Below are 14869 nucleotides of genomic sequence, written 5' to 3'. Positions count from 1 at the left end.
AGATACGGAGGTTTTGCTATGTACTTAGATGCACACAAAGGTACATAGATGCACACAAAGCAATGATCTAGAGAAGTGAAAAAATGACTTTTAGTTTAGAACAGAGGGAGTATCTCACAATTGCCAACAGATGGAGTATCTTACAATTGTTGCTAGAGGTTAAAGAAGCTTTCATTTTGAGAGTTTTTGGCCCAAGAGGCCAAGTACCCTCTATTCTTGGTAAACTCTTGTATCGATCTAGGATCAGCAAGGCCACCTACATCGGCAATGAAAACATGTTTTTATGTTTCCTAGTTGTCTGTTTGGACTAAATGATCTCTAGCCGACCCTAAGGTCTGGCTTAGCTAGTTTTACTTCCTGCCCCCAAAATGACTGTTAACATAACCCCGTGCTTTTATGTGAGATTCCCAAATCTACAGACATATAACAACAATAACAACCATATCACATCATCAACTACTTTTACTCTTAAGGGTGATGCATTTATTCTAATAGCAATAGATGTATATCAGGAGCCATCGTTTAGACATCACTTGAGCTTCTTGCCAAATGCTTAGAAAACATTTCTTCAAATACCTTCCACTAATTGATCTTGAGACAATCACTTTGCAAGCCTCTAGGAAATACAAATTTCTGGACCCAACTTTGATAACTTTGTATTGACCTTCCCAACTTGAAGACACCTTGCCAAACCTATTGTTCCAAACCAAATCTCCAATTTGAAATGATTTTCCTTGTTGTAAGCACAGGCAACCCAAGTTTTGTCTCTCTCAATCTCCTTCAGAGCTTTAATTCTTTTATTAAACACCTCATCAATATTATCAATGATGCATCCAAATTTACCTCCATAGGCAACACAACTTCTTATTCATATACTCAAAAGTAACTTTAGTAGCACCATGTATAGAGACACAATAATGATGCTATAACACTTTAGACAAAAGTTCATGCCATCTCCTAGGATTGTCCTCAATCTTCCTCTTTGATGAGACTATTACTAGACTCGACCTGATCGACCTAAGCATAGTACAGAGAGGAGTTGAGCAACTTGATCTTGTATAATTCTAGAGCAACTTGAGCTTGTATAATTATGCAAGCTCTCACACTTCTTTTAACAAAAAAGATGTTTCTTGTGGAATGCTGACCATGAATTCAACCACCTCTTTGAGTGCATTCTTCAAAGGCCTTCATTCTACTTTGTAAAGTAATCTATAACAAAGCTGTCCTTTTGAAGAAGGGGATTAAATTTGTCCAATAAAATCTAGTCCCCATTCTCATAACAGTCACGGTTTGATGATAGGATGCATCATTGCAGCAGGCACCAACAGAAATAGCTAAATCATTGGAACTATTTACAACCTTTTTAGTATTGGAAATAATCGGCAATCATGGTAGCTCACTAAAATCCAACTCGCCGCAATAACCACTTTATTTTTGAAGAAGATTGATACGTACCATATACCATAAACACCCTCATGGACTTCTTCCGTAATCACTTTAACTTGATCATCACACAAGCATTTAAGCAACAAACCTTTGGTGGTTTGACAATAGAGCTCATCATTGATCAAATCATACTTAAATGCAATTTACAGAAACACTTATCAGCTCTAGCACTTGGATCCCGTAAAACAAATTCGCAAGCAACGAACATGGTTTTCGTGTCTGAAAGAGCAATGAATACAGTTTCCGCACACAACCAGAGTAAGCAAAGCAAACTATAAAACAATGTGCTTACACGTAATGACCTACCAAGTAACAGCACATGACATGCACAGGTCAATCACACAAACATCATGTGTCCACCTACTTCCCCAAGGTTGATTAAATCCAAAAACTAAACTAAACCTAAATCAAAAACACATAATTAATAAAAAGTTGCATCAAAGTCATTGGTGGTAGAATAATTATAAGATTACATAACACTCTAATAAATATTCAAAAAATGGACCAATGGGTATCTCATTTGCTAATTTCTGGACAGGCTAGTCAGCTAGATATCACCATTTGGTCACACGCCCGAAGGGCCTGGTGTGCATAGTATCTTACATCTACATCTGGGTCCTCACTGAGCTCAACTAGGCATGGTTTCACCGCCTTCTCCACAACCTGCAGATACACATTCAATGGGGTAGGCAAAAAGCCAAATATTGATAAAAAGGGATCACAACAACAGAGTTTCATGACCACAACTTACAGATTGATCAAGGATTGGTACAAGTGATTGCAGGACTTTAGCAACATTGAATTTCATGTTCGGAACCCTAGTTTTAAAGATGATATCAGTGAGACCTTGCGGAGACGGAGAGTATGCCTCAACATGTGTTATTTTGGACTCACCTGTCCTTTGAAGAAGCAATGACAACAGGGAGCAACTGTTGGCATGTGATATCAGGACCCATGACAGGAGCTAGCAAAGAAATAGCTTGCAAAGTGGTCATCCTATACAGATAATGTGGGTTGTTTATCTTCTCCAAAACCTAGAATACAAAAGAGATTAGACAATATAAAGCTTTTCAATCTATCTGTTGATATAATTAATTAATCATAAGTAAATTTATTCCAATACCCTCTTTACCCTGCTTTAATGCCAAAAAAAATGTTGGTGCTGTATCCTCCTCTTTGGGGGTATACAAGGTCTAATCTGATGTCATAACAACTTGGTCTATACATTGTATCAGCATAGACTCAGAAACTGAGGCATTCAGTGAAATATTATCATGTCCAATGGGCAGACCACCTAGCTCACCCTAGGCACCAGGTGCCAAACAACCATGTAGCGCCGCCCATCTAAGCGATCAACTTGAGTGCTAGACAGTGAACGATAGGTGTCACCCATGTGTGCCTAGCACTTCTGTAACACTTCTTTCCAAGATTTCTTTATGAGCACACAAAAGAATGGGAAGGGGCACAAAGGAGACTCCTTTGTCACCCTTGCATAAGAGATGATGTGCACGGGTTTTGTGCATATAAGCTGAAATAGTAGGTTAGTGACCACAGGACTCATGTCTTTGCTCAAGTCAAAGGTTTTAAGCTTAAGAATAAAATAAGCAACTCATCATAAAATGCTATTACATTTTTAACAGTACTAAGGCTAAGGCCTTGTTTAGTTCCCAAAAATTTTGCAAAATTTTTCAGATTCCCCGTCACATCGAATCTTTAGACGTATGCATGAAGTATTAAATATAGATAAAAATAAAAACTAATTGCACAGTTTGGTCGAAATTGACGAGACGAATCTTTTGAGCCTAGTTAGTCCATAATTGAACAATATTTGTCAAATACAAACGAAAGTGCTACTATTCCTATTTTGCAAAATGTTTTGGAAGTAAACAAGGCCTAACCTGAGGAATTATATGTTGCATCGCCCACTCAGGGCCAAATTCCTCTGCCAAACGCTTTAAATTGTTGGCAGCAGCATCTCGGATTGAGAAAACCTGAAGACAAATGTTTAGTATTGAGTCACTATTACATTACATAGAATCAATCAAGAATGCAACTTATATAGACTAAAAAGACCACTGTTAGAAATTCTATGCATGGTTTCTGCATTAATGGAACTTGTACAATAGTGGCTGGTGAAATTATTTATGCACCTTATCTTCCAACCACTGCATGCAAAGTGCCCCCAATTTGTCATCAAAAAAACCAACACCTAACTGGCTGGCCAACAAAGGTATGTACTCAATTATGGCAAGCCGAACTCTCCAGTGCCTATCTTCAGCGAGCTCTACAATGGCTGGTAGAAGTGATTGCGACAGCAAGTCAATTCCAATAACCTGTAAAAAATACAGGAGAGAACTTACAAGTGCATCATTGAATGAAATGAATGATGCCAGGAAGCAGCTTGAGCACAAGTTAAAAAGCCTATTCATGTGCAGTTAAACCAGGTGAACCTTACTGGTTTCTTACTCAAAACTATTTGCTACAGTGCCAGCTGCATGTATACTCCCAAAAGAGAACTCTAGCTTTATCCAATTTTTTTCACTGTTTGAAGCGCAGGGTGAACATTTATCATTAATCAAGAAAATATAATGCTGCTCAAAAGTCAAGGCTCAATTCAAAAGCATGGGATCTTCAACACAAACATTGGGATTTTATTAACAACACATTTATAACAAAGGGAAGATAGAAATAGTGTAAAGGAACTATAATCGGTTCCAAACTTGAGCTCATATACTATACATGTTAGAAACTTAGAATAGAAAAGACATGGCGGACAATTGACAATCAAAGAACTAGAGTTGTTATAAAATATAAACACTAGCTTACACGACGGCTAACCAACATAGGATAGCCAAATGACAGGGCTTGAAGTGGATAAAGTTATTGGAAGAGAAGGTAATCTATATGATAGGAATATATAGGATGATAGAACATTTGGGTAGAGAATAGACTAATTTCTGGTCTTTCACGATTGATAACTGATCTATTGCTATCCCTTTGATATGAAGAACGCCACTAGATTCCAAAGAAATAATCTGCAATTTTAAGTTACTATTCTAAAAAACAGAATATAAGTAAACAAGTCAAACTTACAAATTAACTAACTGTTATTCTTACCTTCCAACTAAATGATGCACAAGTAAAATTGGTGGACAGGTAGTCTCTCAAGTACACAACCAATTACCAACAAAATTTCAAGTGCTACTACTTGTGGACGAAGCAGGAAAATCTGTGTTTATAGCTTAAACTACATAGCTTTGCAGGGTAGCCAGGCACTGACCTGGTTAACTTGATCAAGTTTGCTTATAATGTTGAGTCGAACATCAGGGAACTCATCCTTCAGCAAAGCAAGAAAAATGGGAAGAAGTTGTTCAATAGTGGCATCCTACAACAAGGTCAAAACTGGAACGGTCAGTACAATTAGACAACAATTTAGCAGTTGACAAGTACCAACAATGATTAGCAGTAATGTTGTATGTTAACAAAGACCAACAAATATTTAACAGTACTATCAGAAGGAATATTCTCATGAAATGACAGGATCTATCTAATATTCAAATCATTAGCACAGAAGGATGTGGAAACAAAAAAGAAAAAAGAAAAATTAACACAAAAAAATTCACAAAAGCATAAAGTTAAAGAAAATAAACATATGCCTATCTCAATGAAGTGAACTGATAGGTTGAGAACACATGTGGATCAGATGTAGAAGAGTAAGAAATTCCAAATGACCTATCTAAAATTCAGCATGAACTCAAAATTCAGCATGCACAGATCTTATTATGTTCCTTCCAGAAAAGGATATAAACTAATTCAAAGCTATCAACAGAACAAATGAGAACTTATACTACTGATAACTGAAGTGTAATTTTCCATCAAACTGATACATTGCATTCACTGATAGAGCTCACACCTTTCCCAATACAGGAGCCATTCCCATAATAACTGATGCCAAAGCTGAACGAACATGTTGAGATGAATCTGTTGATAATTCCTACGGGTACAACAGGCACAAGTTAATCACTGAATATTGGTGCAGAGCTCAACTAGTGTTTGTGCAACGCTTAAACACACCTTGACACACGGAAGAATATGTTCAATTGCAATTTGTGGGTTTAATATTTTGCAGAATTTTGTAACTTTTCCAGCAGCTGCAATCCGCACTTCAGCCTCATTGTCACAGAGGAGGCGAACATATGCTGACACCAGATCACCCCTATTATAAAAGGCAATGGTCTCAATAGTAAATGAGTCATGGTATTACGTTGATTAATCTTTCCATGTATAAAGTAGTAATCAATTTATGTCAAAGCACCATTTTTAACACAAAGAAAAGACTGAACACCTTGTGGGCTCAGTACCAACAGCTTCACATAGCTCATACAGTTGATTTGCCACCATATAACGCACACGCCAAGATTTATCCTGACAGATGTTAAGAAAGTGTAAGCAATTGAAACCATGTATATGGTAGTAAGCTGAAACTTAATCATATCAAATTATTGTCTAGTGACAGACCTTAGGGTAAATCTTATAATCTAGTAACTTTACGAATTAGTATTCACAACTTTATCTTTTATCTCAACATTTACGAAGCCACCAAAAGTGTGTAAGATATACCTGAGAGAAATTTACAATAACTGGGAGAATATGTGCTGCACAATCTTGGGGCTCCAACAACTTCCCAAGAGCAGCACAACCCTCAACTGCCAATAGTCGCACTGAATCTTGATCTGAGTTAATAAGTCAAACAGTTTTAGCTGATGTAACATGTGGTTTGATTGTGAACTAATTTCAGATAACAGACGCCTTGTAACATTCAAGGATATTAAGATTTATCTTCAAGAAAATAAACAAAATGTAATAGTAGGTTCAAGTGAAAAAGCACAAGATGGGCATACACAACACAAATTATACTGAAATCATCAATTCTGAGAGAAAGCAGCAGATGGCCAGTGGCTGATTGGGCCTCAATGTGGACCAGGTGGGCCACAGGAGAAAGCAGCGGCAGCTGTCCCCAGCTTGGGGCGCACGCTAGGAGGTATCCTAAGGCACAACGTAAGATGCCATTGAAAAACCATAAACCAACTAGCACTGAAAGATCACTAATGTGTAAAATAGAACTGAAAGAACCATACCATTGAAAAACCCTAATACCAACTAGAAGTAGCACTCTGTTACATTTTCCATCCAGCTCCATTAACAAGGGCCAAAATATCCCTACCCATTACCAACCTGCCAACAAAGAAATGGCTGGTGACCAGCCCTCTTCACCATCCTCCTATTGTTCTTCTCCCCTTCACCGCTGCTGCCAAAGAGCACAGCTATGGCCGCCTCCCCACCGCCACTGCCAGAGAGCAAGACTATGGAGTATGGACGCCTCCACGGCCTTGCACCACTGGTCAGACTGCATGCACAGCCGCCACAGCTCTGTCTCATCTCCCTGCTTGCAGCCTCAGAGGCCCACGCTGTTTGCTGGGCGTTGCAGTTCCACCGGCGTCAGGCGGGGTAGGTGGCATGGCCGGGGGGAGGGGGAAATGGCATGGCCCCCAGCAGGAGAGGGGGGCTTCGGCTGCTGGCAGGGCAGGCAAGAGTGGCCAAGTAACGCCAAGGGCAGGGGGGAGAGGAGAGGTTGTGTGACGGCGTCAATGTTATCAAGTCGTCTAGTCGATCCTAGTTGCCATGGGACCGAACAGGCGACAAGTCGCGATTAGTTGTCGAGCAGGGCGACTAGTCGGTCCTAGTCATCTCCTAGTCATCCTATATACATCAGGACTAATATATCCAATACATACTAATATATTATATGAGCATGAAGATGACTCTAGGGTGGTGGCTGCATGTGGGGTTGCAAATTGGGCTGAAAAGCATTAGCACAAGTGGCCTAAGCCAGCCCATATCCTAAGCTACCCAGCAATTCCATTCTATTTCTGGTCGTCCACCCCCTAGTCAACGACTAGCCAGATGACCAGAAAACTAATCAGCCTAATCGAGTTGTAGCCCATAGTCAAGTCTAGGATACTGACTAGGACAACTAATCGTGATTGATGAGGGGACTTGATAACACTGGGTCACTGAGATGAGATTGAGGATAAGGTGAGCGTAAGGGTAGAAATGCCATTTCAAGCCTGGTTATGTTCCGTCCTAGGAAGAAAAATACATATTCGGTGAAAAAATATGATGGAATTCTATATTTAGTTAACATTGTGATCTTTCAGTGGTATTTTCCGGTGACAGATTCTTTCGGTGTATTTTACGTTTCTTGCAATCTTTCAGTCCTACAAAACCAATTTTCCCAATACAGTTAAGCTTACAAGTTACAAGGCAACAAAAAACCTCTATATTATGATGTCTATTTGAGCTTGATGAAAATGGGACAGCCATGAATAAGATAATAAGCACATAAGAACAATTTTGCATAGCTAAGCATGTTACAATAGCAATGGTATTTGTATTAAAAAATGATAATTGTAACAACAGATTGCGGTAGCCAACAGGCAAAAAAAAATATTTGACTGTATCATGTCTATTACGTACAGAAAAAACAAATTGCTAAAGAATATTAAAGGTTGTACAGTGGCACAAAACAGAATATGTTGAGCAATAAACGTCAATTAATTCTTGTGTGAAGTTAGTAAAACAAGAAAAGTAACTAAAATCAAAATGCAGGTGCAAAGCACAAAAGTAAATTTTAACAATATATGAACAAAATTCAATAATATAACGGAGATGTATGAGTCCTATGTACAGAACTAAAGCAAATCATCCACAAAACAAAAGAGATAACTTAATAAAGCAGTGGCAAAAATGTCTGTAGGATGTACCATCTTGAGTTAGATCATCAAATATTGACATGATTTCTGTCTTCAAATGACTTTGTTCAACTGTTGCAGCAAACTTTCCAAGATTGGATGCAGCAGCTCTTCGTACCATAGGCATGTCGTCTTGGCATAACTGGCCATAAATTGTCCTCAGTTCTGCCTTCAGTTGTTCAGATGCACTAGGATAGGCGATATGAAAAAGGCCACATGACGAAACTCGAGCTGTGAACCACTCGCCTGCCGCCAACCTCTGAATTGATCAAGTCAGTTAATTGCTAAGAGATATAGAACAGTCTATAACGTAATTGTACTTCCCACATACACAAGTGCTTTGTGTTTGCTATATAATTTTGAATAAAGTGCCCTGTTTTTGTGTGGAGTAGACAATCATAACTAATTTCACTAAATACATAATACAGAACTTAAGAAACAGAACTTAAGAACAAAGAATAGTTTATTAAACATGTAGAAAGCTAGTTCACTAGAAATCAAATATTAATTTTTCATTTACTAATGGAATAAGCTACATGATTATTGTAAACCATATTCCCAATACTATACAACAAATAAAGATTGTTGATGACATTTGACAAGGTAAAAAGGTAGCGTCATGATTTTATGATGGGCATAGGCAAATTATATTAAAAGCAAGTAAAACGGCAAACAAACAGATTTTTAAAATAAAAACACAATAGTCGATAATCCTGTGGAACTTGTTCAAAGTAAAAACACAATAGTCAAGATGATCCTATGGCAGTAGACCACTTCCAATGCATATTGTAAATTTGATGACGACTCCAGTAATTTGTTAAATGAGAATGTAGAGTTATAAATTCATGAAGATATTCAATAAGCTTCTGCATAGTGTTGTGAAGCACCAGTAGTGATTATAGAATTACAGAAAGTTTGACAGCAGTACAAGGAAAACAAGCTTATGCATATTTCTAATAAGATAGATGCATGTATAACTACAGCTTTAGCCTAAATTGGTGTAAATACTTCTTTTATCTGTCAGGGTGAATAAGAAAAGATCGAAACCTATCACAATAAAAGTAGCCCTCATACCTTTACGACAGGGGCAAACCAGTCCACAATATCATTTTCCTTCATCTGTGCTCCTATCCGACAAAGCGATTCCACAGCCTTGTCTCTGACGCAGGTTTCCTCCACAGTACACAATGTTTCCAGTGGTGGAAGCAAAACGTGTGCATGCTCTACACCTCCAACATAAGGAATAAAAACGCCCAACTCTTCCGCCATTGCAAGAAGCACCTCATCTTCATCGTCGTTGTTTTCACTAAGGAACGGAATCAGCTCTTTCCTTGTTCTTTCTTCACCCAATGCCCGGGCAATTGTAGAAAGCTTTCTGATGGAGTTAAGGCGCAACTGAATATCTTCATTTTTCAGTTCATCAATCAGCACAGCAATCGGGTACAGAGGTTCGTCAATCATAGCCATTATTATGTTTGGCTAGAACTTTTTTTCAGCTGAAAATACACCAAAAGGAATAAAATAAGCTATCTTCCTTAAAACTGAACAGAATATCATGAAAGCCAAAATCTTATCAACCATTGGCTACAGGACGCCAAATTAGGTCAGCGAGTTTTTAGCTCATAACACCTAACAGGGGCGTACCCAGCAAAGGGGCATGATTGTATACATGTACACTCGATAATTTTTTTCCAAAAGGTTCGAAGTTAGGAGGCATCAAATAGCCAAATAGATTTAGGTTAGGGTTTGGGTGCTCGGCTTCGCGCAGCAGGAAGGGAAGAGAAGGGTGGGAATACCTGGTGGGCGCTCGTCGCCGGCGAAGAGACAGACGAAGACCTCGGCACCTGGCGTAGGGCGGCGCCGGCGCCGGCGGCCCACCAGTCGTCGGAGAGCGAGGGGGCGAGACACCAATCGTCGGAGTCTCGGAGAGCGAGAGGGGGTGCGTGAGTGAACTGTGAACGGAAGGGGAATGTGGCGAGGGAGGGCGAGAGCGAACGGGAGGGGAATGCGGCGGACGGCAGGCGGTTGTTCGGCCCGGGGAAAGCGCACACGGGCCTTCTCCTGGGCCGTTCTTTGCAATTTCTCTTTTTGTTTTTTTTTTCTTTCTCACACTTTTTTATTTGTGTCTCACTCGAAAAAAACTTTTTTATTTGTGTTCGTCTCGATTTTATATCTATATCTCTCTCTTTTTTTTCCTTGAAAAGGAGCTCCATTCATTATTAAGGGAAAACAAAGTTACAATCTGGAGTCAATAGGTTCGAAATACAAGTCGGGACATAAGACCACCGCCCAACCCGTATGTCGCATGTGATCTGTTTAGCAAGAATGTGCGCTATCTCATTACATGATCGAGCAATAAAAGAAAATTTGAAGCCTTGGAAATGAGTGCTCAAGTCCCTAATCTCTTCTAGTATCGTCACAATGCTAGACCTATGATTCATGCATGTCTGCCAAAGCTCCATGACCTCCTGACAGTCAATCTCGAGCCAAATATTGTGAACGCCTACCTCAAGAACCATGATTAGGCCATCGCTTCCGTGTTGAGGGCATCAAGGTAATGGTCATACCACTTAACATTTTTCCCATCTTGGTGTTTTTTTTTTTTGACAAGATTTCCCATCTTGGTGTTGCTTCCGTTCACCTGCGGCATTTGAGGTAGCCAAGCTTGGTGAAGGTCGAAAGCAAGATCATTTGCCCACTAAACACCTGTTCGGATTGGCAAGAGTTGCTCCCCATGTCTTTTGCATCCATAGTGCATACATACCAATAAGAATCATTGGTTAGTTATGTGAGCCCGCCTTTCCTTCAACGATATCATGCGCCCAATAGTCTTAATGCAACGGCAGCATTTGGCGGACGTTTCCCCTTTTCAGCAGCGGGCAAACGCGTCCGCCACGGCCATAAGGCCACGGTAAATCGTGGCCACTTCCGTGGCGGGCGAGCGCGACCGCTGCGGTTAATCTGCAACGTAAAGGGCCCGCTACGGTTAATTCCTATTTACCGTAGCGGGCTCTTAACGATGCGCGCTACGGTTAATAGATTAACCGCAGCGGACGCTTTATGTTGTCCGTTACGGATATTGATATTAACCGTAGCGGTCAGCTTATGTTACCCGCCACGGTTAAGTGTTTTTAAATAAAAAAACACTTTTGCAGAACCATTGCTGCATATGTATTTAAACAATTTGCAAATTCCAGAATCTAGATTTTATTTCAGAAACAGAAGATATATATATATAGACACTACATATGCCTAGCAGTTCAATACATAAGACACAACATAATATATAAATCCACTTAGTTGTTCTCATCATCCACATATACACATATGAAACCCACGAATCCGCTACACCTCACAATTCTACTGCGTGGGTGTAATTCGTCGGCCGTAGCATGGTGTCCCATCTCCTAAGCTTCTCGAACTCTGGTCGAATTGCCAATTCACCTTCATTGTCGAAGAATGGTTCGCCTTTGAGTACGCATTTCTCTATGATGAACTTACAGATGTCCGCCTTGATTTGCTTAAAAGCTTGGCGTTCATTCTTCATCGTCTCTCCATGATTCTTCACTGCTTCTTTGAGCTTCTTCCAGCTGTTGGTGTACTCCTTGCTTTCCCTTAGGTTCTCGTAGGTGTACAAGCCACATGTCTTTGATCCCAAGGGTTGTTTGGCGCACTGTACGATCAATACAAAAACATAGAGCACATATGTACCAAAAGCATGATTGAACTACCTTTGAAATATACTTACGGGGAAATCGCGTCGGATTTTGATGTGGTGCTTATGCCTCTTCTTGAATTTCTCTGTTCTCCGATCCCAGCATTGCGGATCCTTGAGATATGCACTATAAGCGCTGTACGAAGTGTATTAGTGTTAGCGTCAATTTGAATACGATAACCGTAAAGGATCAAGAAGCTCGGTGGCTTACTTTTTCAAGCAGTCTTCGAAGGCCTTGTACCCCTTTTTGTTTGGTACCTATAACGAGTCAAATATGACAGCCCGGCCATCTTGAGGATAGACGAGGAAGGCAACCCAGTGGGCGCCGGCTAGATCATTTCTACACCATTAAAACAAGTATAGGTTATGTCAACGAGAAGGCATGACCCTAACTTTTGCTCTATATGGATGTTTTTGACTTACCCAAAGTGATAGGCAGCCATAATACAATGCGGCCCATCTGGGTTGAGCTTCTTCATTACTTCAAAGATATACCTTGACAATTTCTTCTTCTCCTCTTTCATGTTTTCTTCGTACTTCTTTTCCCTCTGCCGCACGGTCAACTCTGGGTCCGTTATCTGGAAACCCTTGATCACTCTCTCAGCAATATGCATTAGAGAGAGGTATAGGATAGGATGGTGCCTTTTGTTGCTAATAGTGACCGTCAACCTGCACGGACAAGTCATCGTGTCCTAAAAATCATATAGTTCTCCAATACAAATGTAGAGATTGGTCTATGAAGGTTGCAATCATCACTTACAGAGAGAATAAGGTGATTTGGACGATGTCAAGGTCTTCCTCCCGCAATAGATTGTACATGTCCTGGAAGTCCACAGGCAGCTGAATATCGGCACCGGGCAAGTGGAACAACTCTGAGGGAATCTTGACGGTGAAACCTGTCATCCTAGCTTTTGCCTCTTCCATATACCACACGAGGAACTTCCTTGTATCCCACTTTTCATCGTCGATGAGCTGGGCCTTAGGTAGCATGAACTTTCCAAGCTCATAGTGGCGAGGACAGTCTTCCGCCTCGGGAAATAGATTGATCTGGAGAGTATTTGTAGGCCTGGCAAAACATAGTTACAAATGTTATTACCATTTCATGTGTTAGAAAGGTTACGAGAATATTATGCTTGTTTGTCTCATACCTTTCAGTTGTAGTAGTGTACGAGAGCACTGTGGCAGTCATGCCTGCATCCTTGCTCGGTGGAGGAGGGGCTTCAAGCATAGGAGTAGATGTTGGTGGTGGTGTCTTAGTCCTTGTTGCCTCCTCTGTGCCTCCTTCTTGTTGTCTGCTTGGGCTCCGAGGCGGTCTATTTGGAGGAGGGGCACAGGTTGCACCCATGTCTTTGTCCCCCTCATCTACTTGTGCCTTCTCCTTATCTCCGCCATCGTTCTTGTCTTGTGCCTTCTCCTTGTCCTGGCCATGGCTATCGCTATCACCTTGTCCTTTGCCCTTGTCCTCGCCATCGCCTTCAGCATCATCGCCACTGCCATCAGGATCATCTAGGGGGACAAGATCCAGCCACTGATCGTTGTGATCCGACAGTTGATAGCTGCGATCCTGGTGTCGGTGTCGGAGTTGGTGTCGGTGGAATGATCTCAATGTCTTCCTTGTTCCACAGAACTTCATGACCAACGACCTGCCCAAGAAATCTGACGTGTTGTATGTTTGGAAGGTCCAATTCGTACTCTTCTTGCTCTGGCACATTCCAGAGTGGGGTCACGACCACATAGCCTTCTGGGATTTTCTCTGGGCTAAAATCTATGCTTTTGGGATGTAGCATTCCCTCAGCTATATACATCTTCTTGGATCTTCCAAACGGGATCAGGAGCTGGATGTGTGTGTCTTTCTGGACGTCCTCGGTCCAGTGCCTTGGTTGACCCTCGATCATCGGCAGCCCTTGCGGTTGTTGAAGTGGAGCCGTGGCCAGGCCAGCCTCCCGAAACATCTATGACCTCATCGCCACCATTTCAGGCTCATTGCTCGTGAAGGCTTCTTTTATTGATTGTTTGATCACCTCGGCCATGCCTTCTTCGAAGCCTTTCTGATACAACGTGTCCTTGTACTTCTGCCTCGACTTGTATGCGGATGCGTCGGCCTGCCACGACTCGACCAACTTCCAGCTCATCTTGCACTGGACTCCACGAACACGGCCGTGATGCTCTGGGGTTCCGAGGACCTCAGTCAGTAAGTCATGGCCCCTGCGGACCTCGATGTTGTCCTTAGATTTGGCGGTCTGGACGAGAGCCTTCTCCAACTCTTCATATTGCGGCTCGTTGTACTTGGTCGCGCCTGGCTTTAGCTTCTTTGGAACGCGGGCATACATGAACTCCTTAGCTCTGACATCGACGTCTTCGTACGGATCGAGAATCCCAGCAGCCTGTCTAGCCTGTTCTTCTGCCCGCCATCGAGCCCTATGTCCGACATAGCCAATCATGCCCAAGTGGTGCGGATGCTTGTTTTGTTTCACCATAGCACTGAACGTGGCGCTCTTTGCCTTTGCTTCAGCGGTCGTCCTCATTCGGCAGAATTCTTCCCACACATGCTCCTTCACCATAGTGTATTTATGGCAGGGTGACTTCTTTTTCTTCAGAAACTCCCATGCCAGCATCGACTTGAAGTTGCAAAAGGCACAAGACGCCACATGCATGGCCCACTCACAACACTTCTCCATGTCTGCTCCTTCGGGATAAGTGAACTTCCGGGTAACCTCACCCCATACATTGCCCTTGACGTCTTTCGGGACCTAGTGCCAGCTCGGCCAAGTGATCAATACCTTATCTCCGACTATTGTAACATCCCAAAAATTCACATTCAAAAATCACTCGCATTAAAATGATTTTCAAAATATATTTCAAAAACCATAAAATAATTTGAGCTCTATAGTATCTC

At 41.3% G+C, this 14869-nt stretch overlaps 1 protein-coding gene across 1 annotated transcript; it reads right to left on the bottom strand.

The window, feature by feature from the left end:
* Nucleotides 1628–10267, bottom strand: LOC110431226 (serine/threonine-protein phosphatase 2A 65 kDa regulatory subunit A beta isoform-like). The gene is made up of 13 exons (XM_021450010.1): nucleotides 10055–10267; nucleotides 9333–9754; nucleotides 8271–8517; nucleotides 6067–6179; nucleotides 5792–5871; nucleotides 5521–5662; nucleotides 5360–5440; nucleotides 4727–4831; nucleotides 3597–3779; nucleotides 3345–3437; nucleotides 2341–2480; nucleotides 2198–2264; nucleotides 1628–2109 (listed from the first exon to the last, which is right to left on the bottom strand). Exons 2-13 carry the CDS (start codon nucleotides 9723–9725, stop codon nucleotides 1990–1992), a joined length of 1764 nt encoding a protein of 587 aa, XP_021305685.1. The 5' UTR covers nucleotides 9726–9754; nucleotides 10055–10267; the 3' UTR covers nucleotides 1628–1989.

Source organism: Sorghum bicolor, chromosome 10, assembly GCF_000003195.3.
Source record: "Sorghum bicolor cultivar BTx623 chromosome 10, Sorghum_bicolor_NCBIv3, whole genome shotgun sequence".
NCBI lineage: Eukaryota > Viridiplantae > Streptophyta > Magnoliopsida > Poales > Poaceae > Sorghum > Sorghum bicolor.
Note: the sequence above shows the minus strand (reverse complement) of the source record. Positions and strands in the feature narration are given on the sequence as shown.